General features: G+C 38.6%; 1 protein-coding gene across 2 annotated transcripts in view; it reads right to left on the reverse strand.

The window, feature by feature from the left end:
- Positions 1 to 1,721: 1,721 nt before the first annotated feature.
- LOC126251581 (neuronal membrane glycoprotein M6-a) overlaps positions 1,722 to 25,143 on the reverse strand; it is a 51,595-nt gene continuing 28,173 nt past the window's right edge. For both annotated transcript variants that reach the window (XM_049952111.1, XM_049952112.1), the window contains 3 exons: positions 20,299 to 20,449; positions 15,044 to 15,189; positions 1,722 to 4,531 (listed from right to left, as the gene is read on the reverse strand). In XM_049952111.1, coding sequence (XP_049808068.1) covers positions 4,400 to 4,531; positions 15,044 to 15,189; positions 20,299 to 20,449 — 429 coding nt within the window. In that variant the 3' untranslated portion in view covers positions 1,722 to 4,399. The remainder of the gene's footprint in view (positions 4,532 to 15,043; positions 15,190 to 20,298; positions 20,450 to 25,143) is intronic.

Here is a 25,143-nt window from a genome sequence, read left to right on the forward strand (position 1 = left end):
CCCTCAAAGACACAAGTTAGTGCTTTCCATCTCCACTCAAAACAGGCAAACAGAAAGCTGAAAAATCACCTGGAATGGCAGCAAACTGGAACATACAGAAAAACCAGCCTACAGATAAATCTTGTTATACTTGATAGTTATGATCCAGAGAATTGTGGTGCATACTGAATCCATGTTAACGGAGCCATTTTATATATAAAATATGTGGTTACGTTCTTGTTTACTGGCATATTAACTTTAAAACAACATTCACCAGTGAATGACACAGGTTCAAGACCTGCCCAATCCACCCACCCAGGACTTCCTATTCCAGTCCTGTCACAGGCTTCTCCTAGCCCACGAAGGGTCAGGTCACCTGTGAAAGCAGCCATATCATATACCAGTTCTGCTGCAATCGCAGCACAGCTCTTTATATTGGTACGACTATCAACCAAATGTCCTCCAGTATGAATGGCCACTGCCAAACTGTGACTATGAGCAAAGTAGAATACCTGGTGGTACAACATGCAGCTGAGCATAACATGCCTGATTCCAACCACTGCTTCACTATCTGAGCCATTTCAATCGTTCCCTCCATGACCAGCTTTTCCAAACTGCACAAATGGGCATTATCCTTACAATACATTCTCTGTTCCCATGATTATCCTGGCCTCAATCTATGGTAATATACTGTCACCACACCCTCCACCCAAAAGTTTCCACCCTCTCCGTCCTACAACCACCTCCCTATTCTCATCGCCCACCCTTGTGTGCTGCCCTCTGCCAACACACCCACCCATCTTTTCCCTTCCCCACTTCTCTCCTTTTTTGGTCCCTGTCCCCTCCCCACCTCCATGCCGCAGCCTCCTGATGCCGCATCTGTTGGCAGTCTATTCCCTGCACACTCCTCCAGACAGTGCTCTTCTCCTTCCCAACCCATACACTGTTGTCCCTTCCTTGCCCCCTCCAGATTGCTGCTTCCATTCTACATGATAGTTGCAATCTGGTCAGAGCTGCCATAGATGACGGTTATGTGTGCATGGATTGTACTTACTTATGTGAATTAATGTGTGCGTGTTTCCTTTTCTGACAAATGCTGCGGCCGAAAGCTAATGTGTAAGTGTATTTTAGTTGGGTCTGTCTGCGACTTAATGTGTCATCTTTACAGTAAATAACAGTCTATCTTTTCTTTACAATGTTGATATTCTAACCTGGAGTTTCAATTGTATGGTTACATACTAATATCCATTTTTACTTTGGCATACCCCCTGAGATGTCTTCACATACTCCCAAGGTTAGGAGTAACCTCAGAGGATATGTCTACGTGGTTGTATACCAATTTCTTTAATTCACCTAATGAAAGGACTACAGACTGGTTTCAGTTTAAAGAACAAATACATGGCACAACCAACAGAAAAACAAGAGTGGTTTCATTTGAAAAGAAAAGAAATAATTCAGTCAACATACAAAACTACAACAAATTGTAAAACTGTTCTCCTTAGGTTGCTCCCGTAGACTGGTATCACTCAAAGAAAGGAATGACTAGTACAACCACTTGAATCAATTGTTTTCAATCGGTTGCTCCCACATACGGATTTTACTCAAACCAGTATGTAAAACTGGAATCTCTTGTTTTCATTTGGTTTTTCCTATAGCTGTGCGCTTCCCTTACTCTTTGCACTACCTTCTCTTGTAAGAAGTAATCTGTTAATCAAAAGTAACAAATAAAAAATTGTGAGAAATGAGAATAAAAATAATTATTATTTTGAAGAATTCAAAAGGTTATCATTCAGAAACTTATACTACCAATGTAATGAAATTATTTAATATCAGTTCTTATTTAATATGGTCATAACATAGAAAAATATAAGATACTTATAAAAAACTATGCCTTTTTTCAATATTTCAAAAAAACTAATGTAAGTATTAAAAAAACATAAGTAGTGCTTACTAACAACAATAAATTGCAATTCATCTGTCCACAACAAGTACTCATGTTGCTGGTATAGCTTTCACATTGAAATATTTGCAACACAAGATGACCCAAACACAGAATTTTGCATATAAAGTTAACATTTCAATTTTTCATTACATAAGAACAAGTGACAATTCAAAGAACATTACTTTATATGATTGTGCAAAAACATTCACAGTGAACTTTGTAAGAACCATGTGGCTTTCAAGGTTTTTGTTCCAAATATTAGTCCAATGTATCAAACGTGCAAAGCTGTTAACAAACACCCTGAAAAGTGCATAATTCTTCTTGCATATTTAATTTTGTTAACAGTCTCTTTAAAGCAATTTTCATTCACAAATTAAGCCTTTTTTCGATAGGTGGAATTTTTTAAGGATAATAAAATAATAAACAAACATACTGATACAGTATGATTCCTGTCATCTAGTCAGGCAATGTACGTCATAAATGCACAACACAAATTAACAAAATAGGTAAATTAAAATTACAATTGTCAAAAGCTGTCTGAAACTGGACGGATTAAAAAAGCTATATTTCATATACTGAGTTAGTGAAATTGTGCTTCACTCACAAAAAAATGTAACCCTCCCCCCTCCTACACACACACACACACACACACACACACACACACACACACACACACACACACACACACCAGATCTTATAATGTACTAAATACAACAACATACAGCAGAAACAAAATACCTAATATGAAACATTATAGACTTCTAAATACAACACACATGAAAAATATAACAATATTTTTGTTTTGTTTTACCAGAGTCTTTTCAACCGCTACTAAAACTATCAACTGGAGAAAATAGCTGAACCTTTCACTTTCATTCCCATCTGTCCCTGCAAATATCCACAATGAATCCAATACATGGATACACAATAAAAGTGACAATTTCCCTCCCACATTACCCGTTGAAATATATATCTGGGTAAAACATACACTACATACTTTTTGATAAAAATAATATTAAGTAGTCATATCACATTTAAATGTGTTTAACAATAATGCTATCTTATAAACAGTGACAGCTGACATTCTTCCTAGAAAATATTCTCTTTACAAATCAATCAAATTTTTGCAGAGCTCACTCTTTGTCTTGATGTTTTGATCCACAACTATTTTCTCTAACCTGACTTTAACTTTTCATGAAAATGTATTTGCTCCAATTGTTTGTATACGTTAATGATAAAAAACCATTAATCCCAAAACTTTTCCTAACGTCATAAAACATTCAAACATGAATAACTTTTCCCTGAGGTTTGAAGTTCAATAAACCATGGACAACATATACAATATTCCAACTGTTGCTCTCAGCTCCTTTTCTTAAGATAAATAATCCTGGATTTTCCATTGTTTAATGGTTTCTTTTCCTTCTTCTCATACAAATTGTAGTTCACACATTAAACAAAATATATTATAACTACATGACAATGAAGTGGGTACTTTAATGACTGGCACGCCTCAACAATTTCCTTTTTCTAATTACATTAAGCAGCAGTCACTTCATCTCTCATTTTCAGCAAATTTATGCCAAACTGACAATTGCTTTCCTTTCTTTTTCATTAATAAAAAAAAATAAATACATAAAAATGAAGACAATTTAACTTACTTGATTGTCTCATCAATCAATCTGTGTGAGACTAACTGCAATCAGCAGTCTGAACAATGATATTTCACTAACCAGTTTAGAACATTACATTCAAAACAACATTGCAATACTCAGTTATGTCACAAAATGATAGCTTTTTAGGCAATCTTTTTTAAAAGAATTACCATTACACTACTTATTTTTCTTGCACAATAAAATTATATTACTTTACCTAAAATACTGAAGCAATGTGAAGTGAACCAGAAGAGAAATTTTATTGGGGGGTGGGGGTGAACTCTAGACTTTTCCTGCTCAACTGATATGATACAGGATTTTGTAGAGACTGGAAATCACATTTGTGCAAGCACCTCTCAAACGACAATCTAATACTTCTCACACTGAAATCTGAAACATTTTCATTAATCTCAACCTAATTTTGCAAGTACTTTGAAAGTGTGTAGATAATTACAACTCTTAATCAATGAGATGATAACTACCTTCAGGTTACAAATAGACGGCATTCCTCTTGCAGAATTGGCCTGCGGTTACAACTGTAGCTACTGAACAATGAAGATACATGTGTGGTCATAAAAAAAGTTTGGGAAGATAATTCTAATCAGTGTGAAACATAAAATGGAACACAGTTGTTCAATAATAATAATAATAATAATAATAATAATAATAATAATAACCATAATAATAATTCTCCACAACAGGTACACATGGTCCCCTTTCCTGCCGTCTGCATACAGGCACACTTTAGACAAAACAACACAGTACACTAAACATTTTATAACCGCAAATGTCAGACGTTATCCCAGCTCAATTGCACTCTGGCAGCTTAGAATCGGTCTTTTGATCCAGCAACAGACATTTCAGGGTCTTGCAGATATTGAAGTTCCTGAAGTTCCTGGAATTTCTCATGATCTCGAATGTGTGCATAATTTGCAGAAAGGCACATTAAATAATGAATCTGAAAAATAAATAGATTTCTGTAATTCAAGTTTAAATGTGATCACAATGAAAAGTAATACACTACTGGCCATTAAAAGTGCTGCACCAAGAAGAAATGCAGATGATAAACGGGTATTCATTGGACAGATATATTATACTAGAACTGACATGTGATTACATTTTCACGCAATTAGGGTGCATAGATCCTGAGAAATCAGTACCCAGAACAACCACCTCTGGCTGTAATAACGGCCTTGATACGCCTGGGCATTGAGTCAAACAGAGCTTGTATGGCGTGTACAGGTACAGCTGCCCATGCAGCTTCAACATGATACCACAGTTCATCAAGAGTAGTGACTGGCGTATTGTGACGAGCCAGCTGCTCGGCCACGTTTTCAATTGGTGAGAGATCTGGAGGAAGAGCTGGCCAGGGCAGCACTCGAATATTTTCTGTATCCAGAAAGGCCCGACAGGACCTGCAACATGCAGTCGTGCATTATCCTGCTGAAATGTAGGGTTTCGCAGGGATCGAATGAATGGTAGAGCCACATCTGAAATGCAACGTCCACTGTTCAAAGTGCCGTCAATGCGAACAAGAGGTGACCGAGACGGGTAACCAATGGCACCCCATACCATCACGCCGGGAGATATGCCAGTATGGCGATGACGAATACACGCTTCCAATGTGCGTTCACCGCGATGTCACCAAACACGGATGCGACCATCATGATGCTGTAAACAGAACCTGAATTCATCTGAAAAAATGACGTTTTGCCATTCATGCACCCAGGTTCGTCGTTGAGTACATCATCGCAGGCGCTCCTGTCTGTGATGCAGCATCAAGGGTAACCGCAGCCATGGTCTCCGAGCTGATAGTCTATGCTGCTGCAAATGTCGTCGAACTGTTCGTGCAGATGGTTGTTGTCCTGCAAACGTCCCATCTGTTGACTCAGGGATTGAGACGTGGCTGCACAATCCGTTACAGTCATGCGGATAAGATGCCTGTCATCTCGACTGCTAGTGATACGAGGTTGCTGGGATGCAGCACGGCGTTCCGTATTACCCTCCTGAACCCACCAATTCCATATTCTGCTAACAGTCATTGGATCTCTACCAACGTGAGCAGCAATGTTGCGATATGATAAACCGCAATCGCGATAGGCTACAATCCGACCTTTATCAAAGTCGGAAATGTGATGGTACGCATTTCTCCTCCTTACACGAGGCATCACAACAACGTTTCACCAGGCAACGCCAGTCAACTGTTGTTTGTGTATGAGAAATTGGTTGGAAACTTTCCTCATGTCAGCATGTTGTAGGTGTCGCCACCAGCGCCAACCTTGTGTGAATGCTCTGAAAAGCTAATCATTTGCATGTCACAGCATATTCTTCCTGTCAGTTAAATTTCGCATCTGTAGCACGTCATCTTGGTGGTGTAGCAATTTTAATGGCCAGTAGTGTAAATTATCACAGTTTAGTTTCTTATCAACCACATACATACTGAGATTGCAGCAGAAATATCATACAAGACAAACAGCAGGAAATAGAAGACCAAGGATTAAGGTTGATGCATTTCTTACTCTCTCATTTTCCTCTTTTGTCAATGACGATTAATTTTGATACTTGTTTTTGTGTATTTATTGTGTTGTGTATGTTATCTATGAGTCAATTCCACCTACATCATGATGAAGTTGCTTTGCTGTCCCGTTGCATTCAAACTGACACAGAGATGTTTAACCTCAAGTATAAGGTATTTCTACTGACGAGGATTTATCAAATCTTGAGATAAATTGCAGTTACAATCTATTTCTCTGTTGTGATCCATTTTTCGCCTAATTAAGGTGAAAACTGGACTCTTTCTAGATCATTTTTTGGCAAATTTAAATGTTCCTCCTAAGGGCCTCTTTTTTTTCTTTCTTGTGGTGGCAACTGACACAGTCTTTTGATTTTTTGTATGAAAAATGTCACACTGACTGCATCACAGTATCAAACTGCCAGTGCTGTTCTACAGCTTCTAACTGCACATCCATTATACTACAATGGTGATAGACAGGTGCATTTTATGGACAAGAGTAACACCAGTCTGCCCCATGGCGGAAAACAAAATAATTTTGATTAAAATCTAGAATGTTTAAAATTGTAAACTACAAATCACATACAAGCATTAGAGGGGAGAGTTTGGGAAAGGTGGAGAAGCACCTCTGGGTGAGAGATACAAATATTTCCTGATGACGATGAGAGACAACATGTGGTAGCAAAATTACGGAACACATTCCATCTGAGCATAATGTTTTTGACAGTTGTACAGATCAAATCCTAACACTCAAATTTTATTAAAGCATGGTTTCCAGATGGCTCGAAAATATAAGCAGTAGCTGTCGATCAACTGCAGTTTATGATACCATACTGAGAGAAAGGATTCCTTCAGATGTCCCTAAAAGTGATTCACTGTAGAACTCTATTAATGTGCTATGTGAAGGAAGGGCTCTGTACTTCCACCAGTTTTTTTCAACTTTTATATCGCAGATATTCCTAATACTGTCAGCAGAAAATTCACTTACGAAGATGACCTAACTATTGGTATTCACAGAATGTCCATACAGCAAACTGAAAGGATGCTGATAGATGATATTTCAATCGTGTGGCAACTCAAATCCAGTAAAACAGAATGCTTGTGCTTCCACCTTAAAAACAGGGAGTCCAACTATCAACAGCAAATCTATTTACATGGAAATTCTATAAAATACAATTCTACTCAAAAGTGTCACACTTGACATACACTATGTGATCAAAAGTATCCGGACACCCCCAAAAACATATGTTTTTCATATTAGGTGCATTGTGCTGCCACCTACGGTCAAGTACTCCATATCAGCGACCTCAACAGTCATTAGACATCACGAGAGAGCAGAATGGGGCGCTCTGCGGAACTCGCAGCCTTCGAACGTGGTCAGTTGATTGGGTGCCACTTGTGTCATACGTCTGTATGTGAGATTTCCACACTCCTAAACATCTGTAGGTCCACTGTTTCCAATGTGACAGTGAAGTGGAAACGTGAAAGGACACACACAGCGCAAAAGTGAACAGGCCGACCTAGTCTGTTGACTGACAGAGGCCGCCGACAGTTGAAGAGGGACGTATAATGTGTAATAGGAAGACATCTATCCAGTCAATCAAACAGGAATTCCAAACTGCATCAGGATCCACTGAAAGTATGACACTTAGGCGGGAGGTGAGAAAACTTAGATTCCATGGTTGAGTGTCTGCTCAAAAGCCACAAATCACGCCAGTAAATACCGAACAATGCCTCGCTTGGCGTAAGGAGCATAAACATTGGACGACTGAACAGTGGAAAAATGTGTGTGGAGTAATGAATCACGGTACTCAATGTGGTGATCCGTTGGCAAGGAGTGGGTATGGCGAATGTCAGGTGAACGTCATCTGCCAGCATATGTAGTGCCAACAGTACAATTCAGAGGCGGTGATGTTATTGTGTGGTCGTGTTTTTCATGGAGGGAGCTTGCATCCCTAGTTGTTTTGCATGGCACTATCACAGTTCAGGCCTACATTGATGTTTTAAGCATCATCTTGTTTCCCACTGTTGAAGAGCAATTCAGGGATGGCAACTGTATCTTTCAACAAGATAGAGCACCTGTTCATAATGCACGGCCTGTGGCGGAGTGGTTACACACCAGTAACGCCCCTGTAATGGACTGGCCTGCACAGGGTCCTGATCTGAATCTTATAGAGGACCTTTGGGATGTTTTGGAATGCCAACTTTGTGCCATGCCTTACCAACCACCATTGATACCTCTCCTAAGTGCAGCACTCCATGAAGAATGAACTTCCATTCCCCAAGAAACTGTCCAGCACCTGAGAGTGGAAGCTGTCATCAAGGCTAAGGGTGGGCCAACACCATATTGAATTCCAGCTTTACCGATGGAGGGCGCCATGAAATTTTAAGTCATTTTCAGCCAGGTGTCTGGATACTTTTGATCACATAGTGTATCTCCCACCTACTGATAGTACTTGACAAACTCCAGCCAAAGTTCACAACAGGAACAGATCCTTCAAAAGGTGGGTGGTACCACTTGGGGATCAACAGGTGGAATGCTCCATTGATCTACATTGATATTACTGTATAGCACAGCAGAATATTGTGCTCCTGTGTGGCTGAACAGTAACCACACCAGCAAACTCAACATCTGACTCAATACAATGTGTATGATCACAAGCTATCTAAAAAGTACACCAACTCTCTGGCTTCTAACAGTGTGGCATATCTCCACACTTTAACTCTGAAAGCAGGAAGCTTTGTTATGTGAATGTACGAAAATACTGAATAATCCCAAGCTTCCCATTCACGGCTATATCCCAAGTGGTACGGGCTAAAATCCAGACAACCAACTATAAAAACTGCTGCAGAACTATATCGATTTAGCAGGCACCGTCATGAATACAAACTGAACTCAAAATCGACAACAAACCAGCCTTTGAAATGCCTTGACATTTGTGGAAAATAGAATCTGCATGAAGAAATAAATAAAGATGATGTAACTTACCAAACGAAAGCGTTGGTATGTTGATAGACAAACAAACAAACAAACACAAACACACACACAAAATTCGAGCTTTCGCAACCTTAGGTTTGGTAAGTTACATCATCTTTGTTTTTAGATATATTTTTCCCACGTGGAATGTTTCCCTCTATTATACTATGAAAATACCACCTCTTCCATAGCAGGTTTGGGAAGCTTTAGAAGTGGGCGGGGGGACAAAACACTGTCACTGCAGTGACGACTGGCCTGCTTATGCATTGTGAGCTGAGCTAGGCCAAGCAGGACAGGGCTACTGCACAACCACTTGGTCAGTTTCCTCACCTACAAGCAACACACTCATAATATCCTACATGATTAGAAGTAGTACCACTGACACAACAAATGGGTACCTAATCAGCATATATATCCACCGTTTCTAGCCAAATGTGCTCCAGTCTGGAGGCACCAACCATGAGGAAAGGAATACGCCAAATGACGAGGCAATATGGTTCTACAAGTAGCCACCAAGAGTTTAGGTCTTCACCACCATCGAGCCGACTGGAGGCTGTCAGTCCACCTCCTTGGACTTTGTGCCTTCCCACTAGTGAGCTGCCTTCTAGCTCACTCTGGCCACAGCAGACATTGCCCTGGAGGGCTGCTGTTCAAGACCAGGGCAGCTTAAGCCGCTTGCCCTCCTACATTAGTGTGGGCATCCTGGTGCCGCATGCCTTCACTCGCAAGGGCAACTTCCACTTCTGAGCGCTGACAACTGAAAGAATTACACTGGGCTTCTGCATTGCTGGCACACCTCCCACAAGCAGCCTTTCCATGCATAGCTGGTGCACATGCTCCTGCTTGGATTCTGGGCAGCAGCATTCCTACAGTTGCTCCAGGCATTGCTGCCCTCTGGCCACTAACCAGTCTCAGCAGTTTTCTGTGTGCTGTCTGTCATCCTCAACATGCACAAGAGCAGAAGGAGGAAGGGGCAAGGTAATACATGGCATGGTCACCACAAAGCAGCACAATGAGTGTTGTAGTTTGAATAAAATGTTTGACTATAGATGCTGTTTTCATGGTTTGTCAAAAGCCAACATCTTGACATTGACCCAACACTGCTACCCAACACCTTCTCTGTAAAGGCCACCATCCAGTCCAGGCCAATACAATATCTAGGCAATACAAAGTATTCTAATGTATGAATTGAGCAATTAAATTTAAGAATGAGATTTTCACTCTGCAGCGGAGTGTGCGCTGATATGAAACTTCCTGGCAGATTAAAACTGTGTGCCCGACCGAGACTCGAACTCGGGACCTTTGCCTTTCGCGGGCAAGTGCTCTACCATCTGAGCTACCGAAGCACGACTCACGCCGGGCGTGAGTCGTGCTTCGGTAGCTCAGATGGTAGAGCACTTGCCCGCGAAAGGCAAAGGTCCCGAGTTCGAGTCTCGGTCGGGCACACAGTTTTAATCTGCCAGGAAGTTTCAATTAAATTTAACATTACAAACTAATGAACTGCATATGTAAAATATTTTCATTCTATGTTTTATGTATTATTCATTATTATATATATTTTATATCTACATAGGAATGCTGTGTTTTGTGCCATTCACTAAATAAATAAGATGATTCTGTCTTTTCCTAGAGAGTGAGTGACCTGCCCTTTATTTATTTTGACTTTCAGCCTAAAAGCCATACAGCCATCCCTTCATTTTTTTAACTTGTTCAAATTATTCCTCTTTCCTCCCCAAAGGAGAAATGTTTTATTCCAAAAGCTAGAATATTTTTATGTGTGCTTATTCACAGTACTGATATTTTGCTTCCTCAAGGTGTAATGACCAGCAATTATGTATTGCAAGTTAATAATTACTCATAATAACACAGCTGTGGGTAATAATTGTGCATGCTGTCACACAGTTAATAGTTTGGGATTGGTGTGTGGGGACTGAATTGCAGTTTCACTGGGGTTACTGCACTGGGACATAACAAGGGATTCCCAAGAATGCTCTTCTATGGTTATGTAGGTTATGTGCAAGACAGCAGAATACGAGGCAAAGATCTGTATCCTTCAGGCAAAGACCGAGGACACAAAAATGGATTTAACAATTGAGGGGGGGGGGGGGGAAGCTCTTTCATGACGTGCCACTTTCAAGTAACATGGCTCGATGAAACTTCAACCATACATAGAAAGAACTGCTACAGAATAGTACAGAAGTTAACTGACAGAAATACACAATTAGACAAACAGAAATGTCACTTCTATTCAAAGACATTACTTACACTGAAGTCACCATGATTTATGATGGTCTCATGGACTTCACAGAAGGCAGGATATGGGTGTTAACAGCATGTCTGATCACCACAGATAGCAACACACGTTCTGCAGTTTCTCCCATGCTGGTCACAAGGTTGATAAGAGTTCTTATGGTCGGACAATCCATTCCTCCACCAATGTGGTTGATAACTGTTGGTTGGTGCATGTGATTGTGCTACAATAAGTCTCCCCACCATTTCTCCATTGTGCTCGATGGGATTTAACTCGGAAGAAGAGGCAGACGAGTCCATTCATTCAACATTCTTTCAATTTGAAAGCTCCGCCAACTGCACAGTTTGATGCTATTGCTCATTGTCATCTATAAAGACATAATCAGGGATGAATGCATCCGTGAAAAGATGCTCATGTTGAAAAAGTATGGTGTCACAACAACACTGACCATTGAATGTACCATGTTCAAAGATTTGGTTGGTCAGTATGCCCATGCAACATAATGCCTCTCCACACCATAACACCTGGACCACCAAAACAATCTTGTTCAACTATGTTCCTGGGTGCCTTACAGATTCCTACCTTTCACCACATGAGGGTATGTTCAGAATCACTACTCACGATTGAATCTGCTCTCATCAGAAAAAAATCACATGAGCCCACTCCTTGACAGTCCAGTCCCTATGTTCTTAACACCATCCTGCTGCTGCCAACATGCAGGTGTCAAGAAGAACACAATGTACTGGTCATTGGACAGACTACCACCTCCACATGCAGTTACGACTTCACTGTGGAGCTTCAGATTGAGTGCCTTGCAATCCTGTTAAATGTTGTAGCACTTCCAGCTGCTGTTTGACATGTGACCCTCCTTGCCTGTTGCTTAATATAGTGGTCATCTGCTGCTGTAGTTGGTCATAGCCAACCACCCACTCTTTTTCAAGCAGCGGTGCCAGTGGTTCAGATTGCTCCCCATGTATGTGATACAATGCTGTGAGCAATACCAAACTCCTGGCTACACTTTGTCTTTCTTCCAGTTTCCTGATAATTCTTCCCCACGTGAAGTCATCAAAATGTTTTAATGAAGACCACCACCACAAAAGTGCACCATAACCGCTCACTAATTGACACACACTGTCTTTTCTCGTTTCTTTAACCACTTTGCATTGCAGGGCCAGCCCCATTTGGCACTAAAGTCACCCATTACGCCATGTAACCTCCAACTTCCTGTGCGCAACTGGCAACACGCTCCTACACTTTCATTCATTTCCACCTAATATTTAATATGTGATGTTACTCTACCTATATTGTCCTTACATGTTGCAGAGCAGTGTACTTAAGGATAAATCAATACCTAGCTCCTATTATGTAAATATGTTTTATTCATTCCCAATTAATCTTTATACTACCACTTCTGTATATTTCATTGTAACTTACTCCTTGACTGAAGGCAATGTAAGCTCTACACCATAACATTCCTAACAGCAAAACAGCTGTAGTTCTTATCCTGTTGATCTACAATGCAGCAGACAAATGATGTGTATTCTGAGACATGCAATATTATAATTCATCTTTCTTATAATTGCCTGTTTCAGAAATTCTCTCTCAAAATGTAATCAGTAATACAAAATTTTCTGTAGACAACAAGGAAGGCATTTTCTACAACTGATGAGAGATGTTCCATTTTATTAAAAATCTGTTTCAGTTCTTTCTGCAAGAATTCCTTGAAATTCTTGTGAACATATTCCTTTTCTTTTTTATGATAATTGCCAATGAACCATGCGATTTTCCATGAACCTTACTACATACTTATTTGGAGAACTATTAAGGTTTCAGGTTTTCTTTGCATTAAGATGGTAACACCACAGCAATAATGCATTACAGAACTACTTCATGCATTATGAAGCAATGCCTGGTTCATTAATAAATGAGTCCTAAAACAAGTACCACATTCTTCATTAATAATATACAATCTCTGAAATGCACTTTTCCTAGATAAAAAACTGATTTGCCAAATTTTGGTTGTGCTTCCCCTGAATGATAACTAATACTATGGTCTTATTGTTAATATCACTGAAATGGGTCAACGTTCATGATGTATTTCTCTTTGTAACTGGAATTCTCAACAAGGATATCAGCTTTGTCTTAGCACTGATTGTAAAACACTGAAACTTACTCTCAGGCTACACAATCTTTAGTGAGGATGCGCTGGTTAAAAAGCATACTGCTGAATATTCAACAGACTTCTGCAGAAGATACACAATATATGAAGTACACAGGATTGACATCAATTTCTTGTAGAATCTTAGAACATATTCTGTGCTCAAACATAATGAGGTATCTTGAATAGAATAACCTCCTCCATGTCAATCAGCATGGATTCTGAAAATGCTGATTACGTAAAACCAAACTTGCACTTTTCTCACAATACATACTGAAAGCTTTGGATCAAGGCAGTCAGGTAGATGCAGTATTTCTTCATTTCTGAAAAGTATTTGGCTCAGTACCACAACAACACTTATTGTCAAAAGTGTGGTTATGTGAGGTATCAAGTGAAATTTATGACTGTATTGAGGACTTTCTGGTAGGGAGGACACAGCTTGTTATCTTGGATGGAGCGCCATTGTCAAATGTAGAAGTGACTTAAGGTGTACCCCAGGGAAGTTTGTTGGGACCCTTGCTGTTCAAGTTGTATATTAATGAACTAGCACACAATATGATGCAATTATCTATAATAAAGTACTATCTGAAAGAAGCAGCATAAATATTCAGTATTCATAAGATTTCAAAGTGGTTTGTTGTGATATAAAATGGAATAATCTCACACATTCAATCATGGGTAAAGCAGACAGTAGAGTTCAGTTTATTGGTAGAACACTGGGAAGTGCAATCAGTCTACAAAGGAGACTGCTTACAAATCGCTTGTGTGACCCATCCTAGAATATTGCTCAAGTGTGTGGGACCCATACCAAATGGGACTAATAGGGGATATTGAACGTATACTGAGAAGGACAGAATCATTCATCATGGGTTTGTTTGATCCATGGGAATGTGTCACAGAGATACTGATGGAACTGAACTGGAAGATTCTTGAAGACAGACGTAAACTATACCAAGAAAGTATGTTAACCAAGTTTCAAGAACTTGCTTTAAACAATGACTCTAGGAATATACTCACAGGGGGATTGTGAGGATAAAATTAGAATAATTACTGCATGAACAGAGGTATTCAAATGATCATTCTTCCCACGCTCCATACGTGAATGAAATGGTGGTTTGCAGAGTATAGATGCAGATGTAGATTGTAAGAATGCATTAATTTCCTATTTTACTATGAGAATGAAAGTTGCCATTCACCATATAGCAGAGATGCTCAGTCGCACCTCAGCATCTCGCGACTCAGCATATCTGCTGTATGGTGAGTGGCAACTTCCCTTCTCATAATAATGTTACATTCCATCCTGGATTTTCTATTGTTTGATTTAATTTCCTATTTTCTTCTCATATTACTCTACAGTCTCCCACTTGATCTTGAATGACACTCCAAATTAATTCCTGTGCTATCTCATTTCTGTGTACATTTATTTCTCTTTTGTCGGGAGGAAATTCTGGTTCTGAACACCAGTGATTTTATTTCCTGCTGCTTGTTAAGTAGAAATATTTCAATCAGGATGTATTCCCCATTTACAAAAGATATTTTAATAATATTAGTGAACAGTGTAATTTTACTCACAAGACTGAGGATCACCAACAAACATGAGACAGACGCAAGAATAAACATAACTTCTGCACGTTCCACATAGTCTTTGCAGAACAGTTTCAGTTCATCTTCACACACTTCCATGTCTGCAGGGGGCGTCTTTGGAGGAAAGAGAAAGTCTGCAAACAACAGAAACTGTATTACACACAAACTGAAATGCTTCACATTGTATGTTCTGCATTAAGAGTACTGTTATTTGATGTTTTAATCTAACTTACCTCACATAAATTAAAATAAAGTTATGTAACTTTCAGTGCAAATTTCTTAGTATTTAAAAGTGAGTGTATGATAATTTTTTTTAACATAATGCCTAAACAATTAGATATAAAGTACATGGTTAACTACAATGAAAATTTTTAAGTCGTAGATCACATCAATAAAAACACAGAATTAATATTTCAGCACTTTTGCTAATCTCAATTTTGAAAAACATTGCAAGTTTTGTAGGTGACAGAGATTTCATGCACACTTCATTATTTTAAATTATGCAAAAAGTAACAAACAGGCTACAAATTTAAATGCATGATGATTGGTTGGTCGGTGACTAAACGGAGAGGTCTTCAGTCTCCCTGTCAAGAGGTATCTCATCCAAAAGAAATTTGATCCAATTATGAAAACATGTAGAAGCAGTAAAATTAGGTACTGAAACTAATATTTATGCCAGAACTGAGAAATAATTTAAGGAAAAATAAAAATATATGGGTGAGGCTGGTACATAGGTCAGAGGAGACGAGCAATCTCCCAGAGTTCATCCATGGCAATATAAACCCCACTCGTATCTGACCCCACGCCAACTCAATTCAGACGAAGAAGTTACAGAGTATAAAATGCCTTCTAGCCAGGAGTTTCATAATGGTAAAAGCGAGTCAGCTTAAAATGGAATGGGCATCAGTTGAACAGACGATAATAAAACAAGGTGAGAGAAATAATCAGGTCAGTAGGTGGGTAGTGCAGAGTTTATACAAGGGGGCACTAGCCCACCAAATGATGTTCCATCTCCAGGAGAGAACAGATCTGATCTGCACTTGCAAACAAAATGTGGGATTGTCAACATGAATATTGGGCAAGTATTTGCTTCTCTTATCACATGGTTGGTCAGCTCATTCCCTAAGAGACTCAAATGACTTGGAACTGAGAGAAAGACATCTGAGGTCAGAGAGAAAGACACAAACAGCAGATATCACAGTGGGACATGAGTAACATATGGAAACGGTCAGCAATTGGTTACAACCTAGCTTTCTGTCACTGGGAAAAGGATAGTAATTTCAGAGATTTACCGAGCTATCAACTAATAGTGGCCAGCAGCAGTGATAACACATTAGCTCAGAACTGTTTTGTCAATTAATTGGGAATATAGCGTTCAAAATTGGTTCTTTGAATGGCGGACTTTTATTTCACTGAAGCCCTAAATATTCCTAGATGGTCTGCACTATCTGTAAAAAAAAAAAAAAAATGAAACTGCGTTAAATCCAGATATGGTGACCAAAATATGTGGTGTAAAATATGGGAACAAAGCAGGGGAAGTCAGAATCAATGTCCTACGACCAAGCTAGGTTGTCAGAAGAAAATCTGTCTTAGAGAATAAGTTGTAGAAAAGAAACAGTCAGTAAGAAAAATTGCAACACAAAACACGAAGAAGTACTGCAATGCTTAGGGCCTCATACTCAATATGCATGTACTCACTGAGTTGTGAGCCCCCAGGGGTGTTTATATGCATGTTATTTGTGTTGAAATGAATGCATATCCGTGCAACATTTTCCTTGCTTGTTTTCAAATTGGATTGGACTGTGTGAATCTTTGTAAAGTGCACTTGCTGACTATTTTCTTTACATCTTCACTATTTTTTATTTCATTGGTCTAGTGATGTCAGAGCAACAAAAGTCTCTTGAGTGTGTTCATTGGTCCAAGGGCCTGCTGCCCCTTCCATGTGAATTCAGCATATTCTTAAGGCTCGGTCAGATGGGCATCTGCTCACGCAGGCAGAATGCACTGTTGGTCGGAGCAGTTTTTCCATTTTCAAATATAGAATGAACAGAGCGCATTGAACCTGTTGTTGAATGAAGCTAAATGCCAGTGAGTCAGCTGCTTTGCAATAAACATGAGTAATTGTTCTGATGGTGACCAACTGTAGCTTTTATTTGCACACTCTCTGAGGAAATGGAAGAAGTCGTTATAACAATTTAATGGCAAACGAGATGACTATAGTGAATTTCATTTACTTTGAATGGAACTGTGGTCTAGTGAACACCTTTTCTTCGGTTATCTTCGTGTGTCTCTTGGACAATTCTAAATGTTACACAGGCAAACTGCACCAAAAAATTCCGACTAACTCGAGCTGTACATAGTTAATTATCTAGTCAAAAGAGAGAAAGGGAAAATAATTAGACATCCAAGAATTGTATGTTGGAGGCAACAGAATCATTCGGCAGTCAGCTTCAAATGCCGGTTCTCTAAATTTTCTCAATAGTGTTTTTTGAAAAGAAAATCGCCTTCCCTCCAACGATTTCTATTTGAGTTCCCAAAGCATCTCTTAACACTTACATGCAGTTCGAGCCTACCACTAACAAATCTAGCAGCCTTTCTTCGATCCAACTTGGTACAGATCCCTAACAATCGAGCAATTCTCAAGAATAGGTTGCACCAGCGTCCTATACATGGTCTCCTTTACAGGTGAATCACTCTTTCCTAGCAGGACACTAGTAATACTGTAGCTGGACATTACTAGTTTGTTCTTCCTACACATCCTAATTAACTTACATTTTTCCACATTTAGTGGTAGCTGTCATTGATGATACCAACTAGAAATTTTGTCTACGTTGTCTTGTATCTTCTTAGAGTCATTCAACGTCGTCACCTTACTGTACACAACACCATCATTAGCAAACAACTGCAGATTGCTGCCCAACCTGTCCACCAAATTATTACTATGTGCAGGACTAGTCTCTGCGCAGAAATATTTATGATGTAGAACTGTTGGCTGTAAGTTCGTGCAAGTTTAAATTTTGAGGACAGCATAGTATCCTCTGAATTCAGCAATAATGCAACAGTGGGCATGGACATCATCTATGAAGCAGTGACAACTGCAAGAAGTCACATGGCTATCCTGTGTGAAGATCGGGACTATATTTTAATAATCAATGGAGCTTTAGAACCAGCTCTGTACATCATGAAATTCAATTTTTTTGTTTCCTTCATTCAACCATTTTCTGAATAGTAATATTTTTTCAACTATATGAAGCAAGCTCGTTCTCTCAGAAGTTGTGCCACTTCTTTTGCAGGCAAACTGCACTGTCATGTACCACCCACCACCGCATACATTGGCAGAAAAAAATTGCAAAACCAAAAAATAATTAATGTAGAGTTATCAAATTTCAGAAATACATTTGTCTAGGTAACATATTTAAGTGATTAGCATTGCAAGATCACAGGTTAATGTAAGCACGAAATAAGCAATTGTGCAAATGTGAAATTCTGATTCATTAATAACTGTTGTAACCGCCAGGATGTTAGATGCAGGCATGCAAACGTGCATGCATTGTGTTGTAAAGGTACTGAATGTAAGTTTATGGGATGGACTCCCACATCTGTTGCTCTTGGTCAGGCAATACAAGGACAGTTAATTCTGTTTACAGATGACGCTGTAATTGTCATCTGATGATGTCCCATAAGTGCTCGATTGGAGTCAGGTATGGAGATCAAGGAGGCCAAGGCAACACGTCGACACTGTATAGAACATGTTGGGTTATAATAGTGGTATGTGAAATCATTATCTTGTTGGAAAACCCCCCTGGAATACTGTCCAAAAATGGCTGCACAATAGGTCGAATCACCAGGCTGACGTATAAATTTGTAGGCAAGATGTGTGGTACAACCACAAGAGTGCTCCTGCTGTGGTACAAAATCACATCCAAACCATAACTCCAGGTGTAGGTCTCAGACTGTCTAGCATGCAGACATGTTGGTTGCAGGCATTATCCTAATCAACACATGGCCTCTACTGGTGCTGGAGCAGAATCGGCTTTCATCAGAACACACAACAGACCACCTACACCCTGCCCTCCAAGGAGCTCTTGCTTGACACCACTGAAGTTGGAAATGGCGGTGGTTTGGGGTCAGTGGAATACATGCTATCAGGCATCTGGCTCGAAGCTGTTCTTGAAGTAACCGATTTGTAACAGTTTGTTGCATCACTGTGGTGACAACCGATGCTCAAATTGCTGCTGCAGATGCATTAGGATGTGCCAGAGCCATATGCCAAATACAATAGTCTTCCCTCTCGGCAGTGTGGCCGTATATTCTTGTGACCACGGCCGCCAGAACCAAACAAAGTGGCTACATTACTGCGAAGACTTTCTGCAATATTGCAGAGAGAACATTCAGCCTCTCTTAGCCCAATTACACGATCTCTTTCTAGCTCAGTGAGGTGTTGATAATGGTGTCCTTGCTGTCTTTATGACATTCTTAACAAATGTCAACTCACCATATTCAATCTCAAAGGTAACTAATACTCATGAAAGTTACAGCATGTATTTAAAGCAAACCTGATTTGCATTCTCATAGTGGCACTATTAGCACCACTCTTGTCTGATAGATGCTAAATTTGAATCAATATTATCTTTCTGATTGCTTTTTTTCTGTCAGTGTACTTGGCTGCCCCCACATCCAGAAATTTAATTTATTATTTTTGTACTCTTTCATCACCGAATCTGTCCAACAAACAAGCAGCGTACTACTGCATGACTATGAAAGACAGGACATTGTCTAGCCGGTAAGTAAGGACACAGCATGTAGCTTCTTTCAACGAAGTCTGACAGATTTCAGTTCATCTAAAAACTAATATTAAACATTGGAACTGGTAATTAATTGGGACTGTACCAATTTCAGCAAGAGACAAAGCAGCAGTCATGTAACTACGTCTTCCACTATTATACACACCCAATAAAAGTAGCGATAAAAAAAGAGTGTGGACAGAACAATAGTGTCCAGTTACAATACTTCAAGTAAATATATTGCCATAATCACACTTTAAGAAGCTAGATCAGAAACTCCAATTTGGTGTATTGAAAAATATCTTACTAAGCTCAAAACATAAATAGACAAATAAATAGCAAAATATTTCAAACCAAGGCCTGTGCAGAACATTATTAAAAACGATAACATGCCCACCCAAAGGATAAGCAAAACAAGCATTTTTTTTTTTTTACTTTTGGACATTGTTAAAAACTTACCGAATTGCTTGAAATCAATACACTGATGATTTAACTGCACCCGAGAGCTGGAGCAAAGTGCCCAAAATATTGTATAAATAAGTGTTACTATCACAAGGAAACACAACATCAGCACCCAGGCAAGCTGCAGGATGTAGGTGATACTCATGAACTGAAACAGCCACAAAGGATGTAAAAGAACAGATTGCTACTTACAGTGTTGTTGTATTTTGAAGTTACTTCACCAAACTCTACTTGGATTTGCAATATGATACTTCAAATGGTTGTTAATTTTACTACAATTATTTCTGTTACACAAAAACTGTCAAAAATATTTAATTACTCTCAATGTGAAATCATGTACTGGACATCTAAATACCTCACTTTTTCAGAAAAAAACAGAATGTGACAAGAATAAAATCTACTCATACAGGTAACTTCCTCTATAGGACAATTAGAGCCTTCACAGAAGCATATAAGAATAAGCATTCAACATAGCTAATTAAAGAAGCTTGTTATCTACATGCACTTATAGGGAATTCTCTGTGTCTCAATATTATACAAGCTTCTTTCTATACCAATAGAGAGATACAGGTTCCATACCTACCCTCCACACTATTGAAAGTTTTTGAAACTGCATAGCTACATACAAATTATCATATAAGAGCAATATTAAAGTCTTTAAAAAATAGAAGTTCAAGCATACCAACAGGCACACTTCAGATGGCTAATTGCAAAAGCTTGTTCTCTAGGCACACTTCACATGGCTAACTGCAAAAGATTGTTCTCTATATGCACATATAATGAAATCTCTGCCTCCCAACGTTTTACAACTTCCTTTTTATAATCAACAGAGGACTACAGATTCCATACATACCTACCTACCTTCAAACTATTAAAAGTTTTCTAACTGAATAGCAACGCACAATATTAAAATAGTAATAGTAATAATAATAACTCCGCACCGCCGGTCGCAAGCCTGGGGCCTCATCTCGCAACTGATGAGGAAGGAGGAGGGGGAGGAGTAACACCTCATAAAAAAACCTGCGTCCATCTGGCTCCGGATGGTAGCACCCTGTGACGGCCCCTGCCTAGGGCTACAGACAAAGCCCGGTCAATGGTCTCAAGGGCGGAAGAGGAATCCTAACTCCCCACAGCAGAGGAAGTGGAAGAACATAATGGAGAAAACCATGAAAAATAATCATTTCGGTCTAGCTATCTGATCTTACCTTGGAATTTATTTCCTACCATGTACATTGTACAATTTCAATTGCAGACTGGAAAGGCCACTAGAAAGATGCACTACCCCAGCTGGTAGTTCGAAAGAGGAATCCATCAATGCTTTATGCAACACATCAGGACATAAAGTTCTGGGGAGTCCCAACATCTGCATTAAGGATGACTTGGAGCATCCTTGGTATTCTTCCAAACTCAAGTTCAAAAGGAAATTCTTTGCAGGCACCTTGAACGTAAACTCATTACTAAAAATTGGTAAACAGAAAGAACTTGAAATTCTCTTAGATAAGCATGAAATACAAATTTTAGCAGTTCAAGAAACAAGATTTTTGGATGAAAATGTTACAGAAATCAAAAACCATAGAATTTTTAAGGGTAAACCAGCAATAAATATCATGAAAGGCATGCCAATACTTGGTACCACTTTCTATGTTCATAAAAATTTAGTAGATAACATTACAGAATTCAAATCCAGTTCAGAAAGACTATCTCTTCTCACAAATGCAAAAATAGACAGTATACCTTTATTAATTGTCAGGCTCCAATCAATGATGACAATAAGAAAAATCCGAGTAAAGTAGAAGCATTCTGGGAACTTCTAGAAGAAGACATATCAAAAATTCCAAAATCAAAATATGTAATACTAATGGAGGATTTTAATGCACAAATAGAGATGGAAAAATCATTTCAAAAATAGTAGGATATTATCCAGCCCATAAAAGAACAAACAAAAATGGCACAATGCTAATCAGTCTTTGCAGAACATTTCAGTTGAAGGTAATGTCAACCTTCTTCAAAAAATTACCAAGAAAGGCAAAAACATGGATCTCTCCAAATATGTCGCTACGGGAGTTCCAGCTAGATCACGTGGCGATTTCTAAATGCAATTTTAAAGAAATCATGAATGTAAAAGTAGCAAGAAACAGGGAATTTGATTCTGATCATTACCTGACTAAGATGAAATAAACTTCCCTCCAATAAAAACTAAAAGAGACAGCAAAAATTAATTAAATATGATACAGACAGGCTCAACATCACCAAAGAGGTGATAAAAAAACTTCATGAAGAAATTAAAGTAACTAAATCAGGGAAGTGGGAAGAAATATTGATATATATCAACAGGGCACCAAAATATTTATTTGGAACAACAAAAATTAAGTGCAAAGTCTGGTGGAATGAAATCTGTGAAGAAGCAGTTACAGAAAGAACAAAACAGTGGAAGAAATGGAAATATTCTGGGAAGCCCGAATACCATGATGAATTGAGGAATGCAAAGGAAAAAAACAAAAAGAATAATAAAGAGAGCTAAAAGATCTTTTGAGATATCACTTCTTTTTCTGAGAAATCACTTCTTGACATACAAAACAACTTTCTAAAATGTAACTCCCGGAATTTCTATCAGATGTTTAAAAGTCATCTAAAAGGCTACCAAGCTCCAAGTATTTGTTTCACAGATGAAAATGGTAAAGTACGCCTAAGCACCAGCCAGAATTGTAAAATGCTAAGAAAGTAATTTGAAAAATCATTGAACTGTGAAGAACCAAACTGTAAGCTAGAATTTCCAGATCTCCATGAAAATATAGAAGGCAGATCCACCACCTATAGCTGAAGAAATTAAAAAAGTAATAAGTACCCTGAAAAACAACAAAGCCGTGGAGAAGACTCTATTACAGCTGAACTTAATGGTCTCAACCAAAAATTATAACTAACATTCAGCTCATGTTTGAAGAAACATGGGAAACTGAAATGATAGCAGAAGACTGGAAAGTGGCTCTCATCCATCCCCTGCACAAGAAAGGTGATAAGCAAAATGTAAATAACTACAGAGGTATATCTTTGTTGCCAGTGGGTTATAAAATACTTTCAACAATACTAATAAACAAGGTAGAAGCAACACTTGATAGCCATTTGGAAGAATATCAGAGTGGCTTTAGGAAGGAGAGATCTTGCTCAGAACAGATTTTCAACCTAAGGTCCATAATTAGTCACAGACTTACAAACTCCAAAGATACAGTTGTAACATTTATAGATTTTAAAAAGGCATTTGACTGTTGATAGGGAAACACTGGATAAAGTTATCAGAGAATTTGGCATCAAATCTAAATTAGCAAACCTTATTCATGAAATGCTCATGGACACCAAATCAAAAGTAAAGTTTCGGGATGAAATATCGATGACATTCAACATAAAAACAGGTGTAAGGCAAGGTGATGGCCAGTCTCCACTCTTCTTTAACTGCATACTAGAGAAAATAGTAAGAGAATGGAAACAAAAACCAAAAGAACAGAAGCTATCTCCAATGAGACTGGGAACTAAAAACTGTTGTTGTTGTTGTCATCGTCTTCAGTCCTGAGACTGGTTTGATGCAGCTCTCCATGCTACTCTATTCTGTCCAAGCTTCTTCATCTCCCAGTACCTACTGCAACCTACATCCTTCTGAATCTGTTTAGTGTATTCATCTCTTGGCATCCCTCTACGATTTTTACCCTCCACGCTTCCCTCCATCACTAAATTGGTGATCCCTTGACACCGCAGAACATGTCCTACTAACCGATCCCTTCTTCTAGTCAAGTTGTGTCACGAACTCCTCCCCAATTCTATTCAATACCTCCTCATTAGTTATGTGATCTACCCATCTAATCTTCAGCATTCTTCTGTAGCACCACATTTCAAAAGCTTCTATTCTCTTCTTGTCCAAACTATTTATCGTCCATATTTCACTTCCATACATGACTACACTCCCTACAAATACTTTCAGAAACGACTTCCTGACACTTAAATCTATACTCTATGTCAACAAATTTCTCTTCTTCAGAAACACTTTCCTTGCCATTGCCAGTCTACATTTTATACCCTCTCTACTTCGACCATCATCAGTTATTTTGCTCCCCAAATAGCAAAACTCCTTTACTACTTTAAGTGTCTCATTTCCTAATCTAATTCCCTCAGCATCACCTGACTTAATTCGACTACATTCCATTATCCTCGTTTTGCTTTTGTTGATGTTCATCTTATATCCTCCTTTCATGACACTGTCCATTCCGTTCAACTGCTCTTCCAAGTCCTTAGCTGTCTCTGACAGAATTACAATGTCATCGGCAAAACTAAAAACACAGGTATTGAAATTCAATGTTTATCATTTGCGGATGATTTTGCCATTCTTTCTAAAAACCTAACAAATGCTAGAATACAAATCAACCTCTTAGAAGAAATAGCCAACAAAGCAGGTTTAAGAATATCTGTAGAAAAAACAAAATTTATGAGAAAATATAAAAAATGCTCCGGAACCCCTAGGCAACAGATATTGGCCAGATAAAGAGGGTAAATAAATTTAAATATTTGAGAAAAATTATCCAAGAAAATGGATTAGAAAAATTCGCTGTAGAAGAAAGAGTACATAAAATGCGGAGAGAGAATGGAATAACTAGGAACGTCTACAACAAAAGGTGTCTGTCTAAAAATTTGAAGATACAGAACTACAACACAGTAGTAAAACCAGAATGTCTTTATGCAAGTGAATATTTAGTACTGAACTACATATTACACAAACTTTAAGTACTAGAAAGAAAAATCATTCAAAAAATACTAGGACCATAAAAAAAACAGAGGTATGGAAATTAAGAAGCAATG

Source organism: Schistocerca nitens, chromosome 4 (genome assembly GCF_023898315.1).
Source record: "Schistocerca nitens isolate TAMUIC-IGC-003100 chromosome 4, iqSchNite1.1, whole genome shotgun sequence".
Classification (NCBI taxonomy): domain Eukaryota; kingdom Metazoa; phylum Arthropoda; class Insecta; order Orthoptera; family Acrididae; genus Schistocerca; species Schistocerca nitens.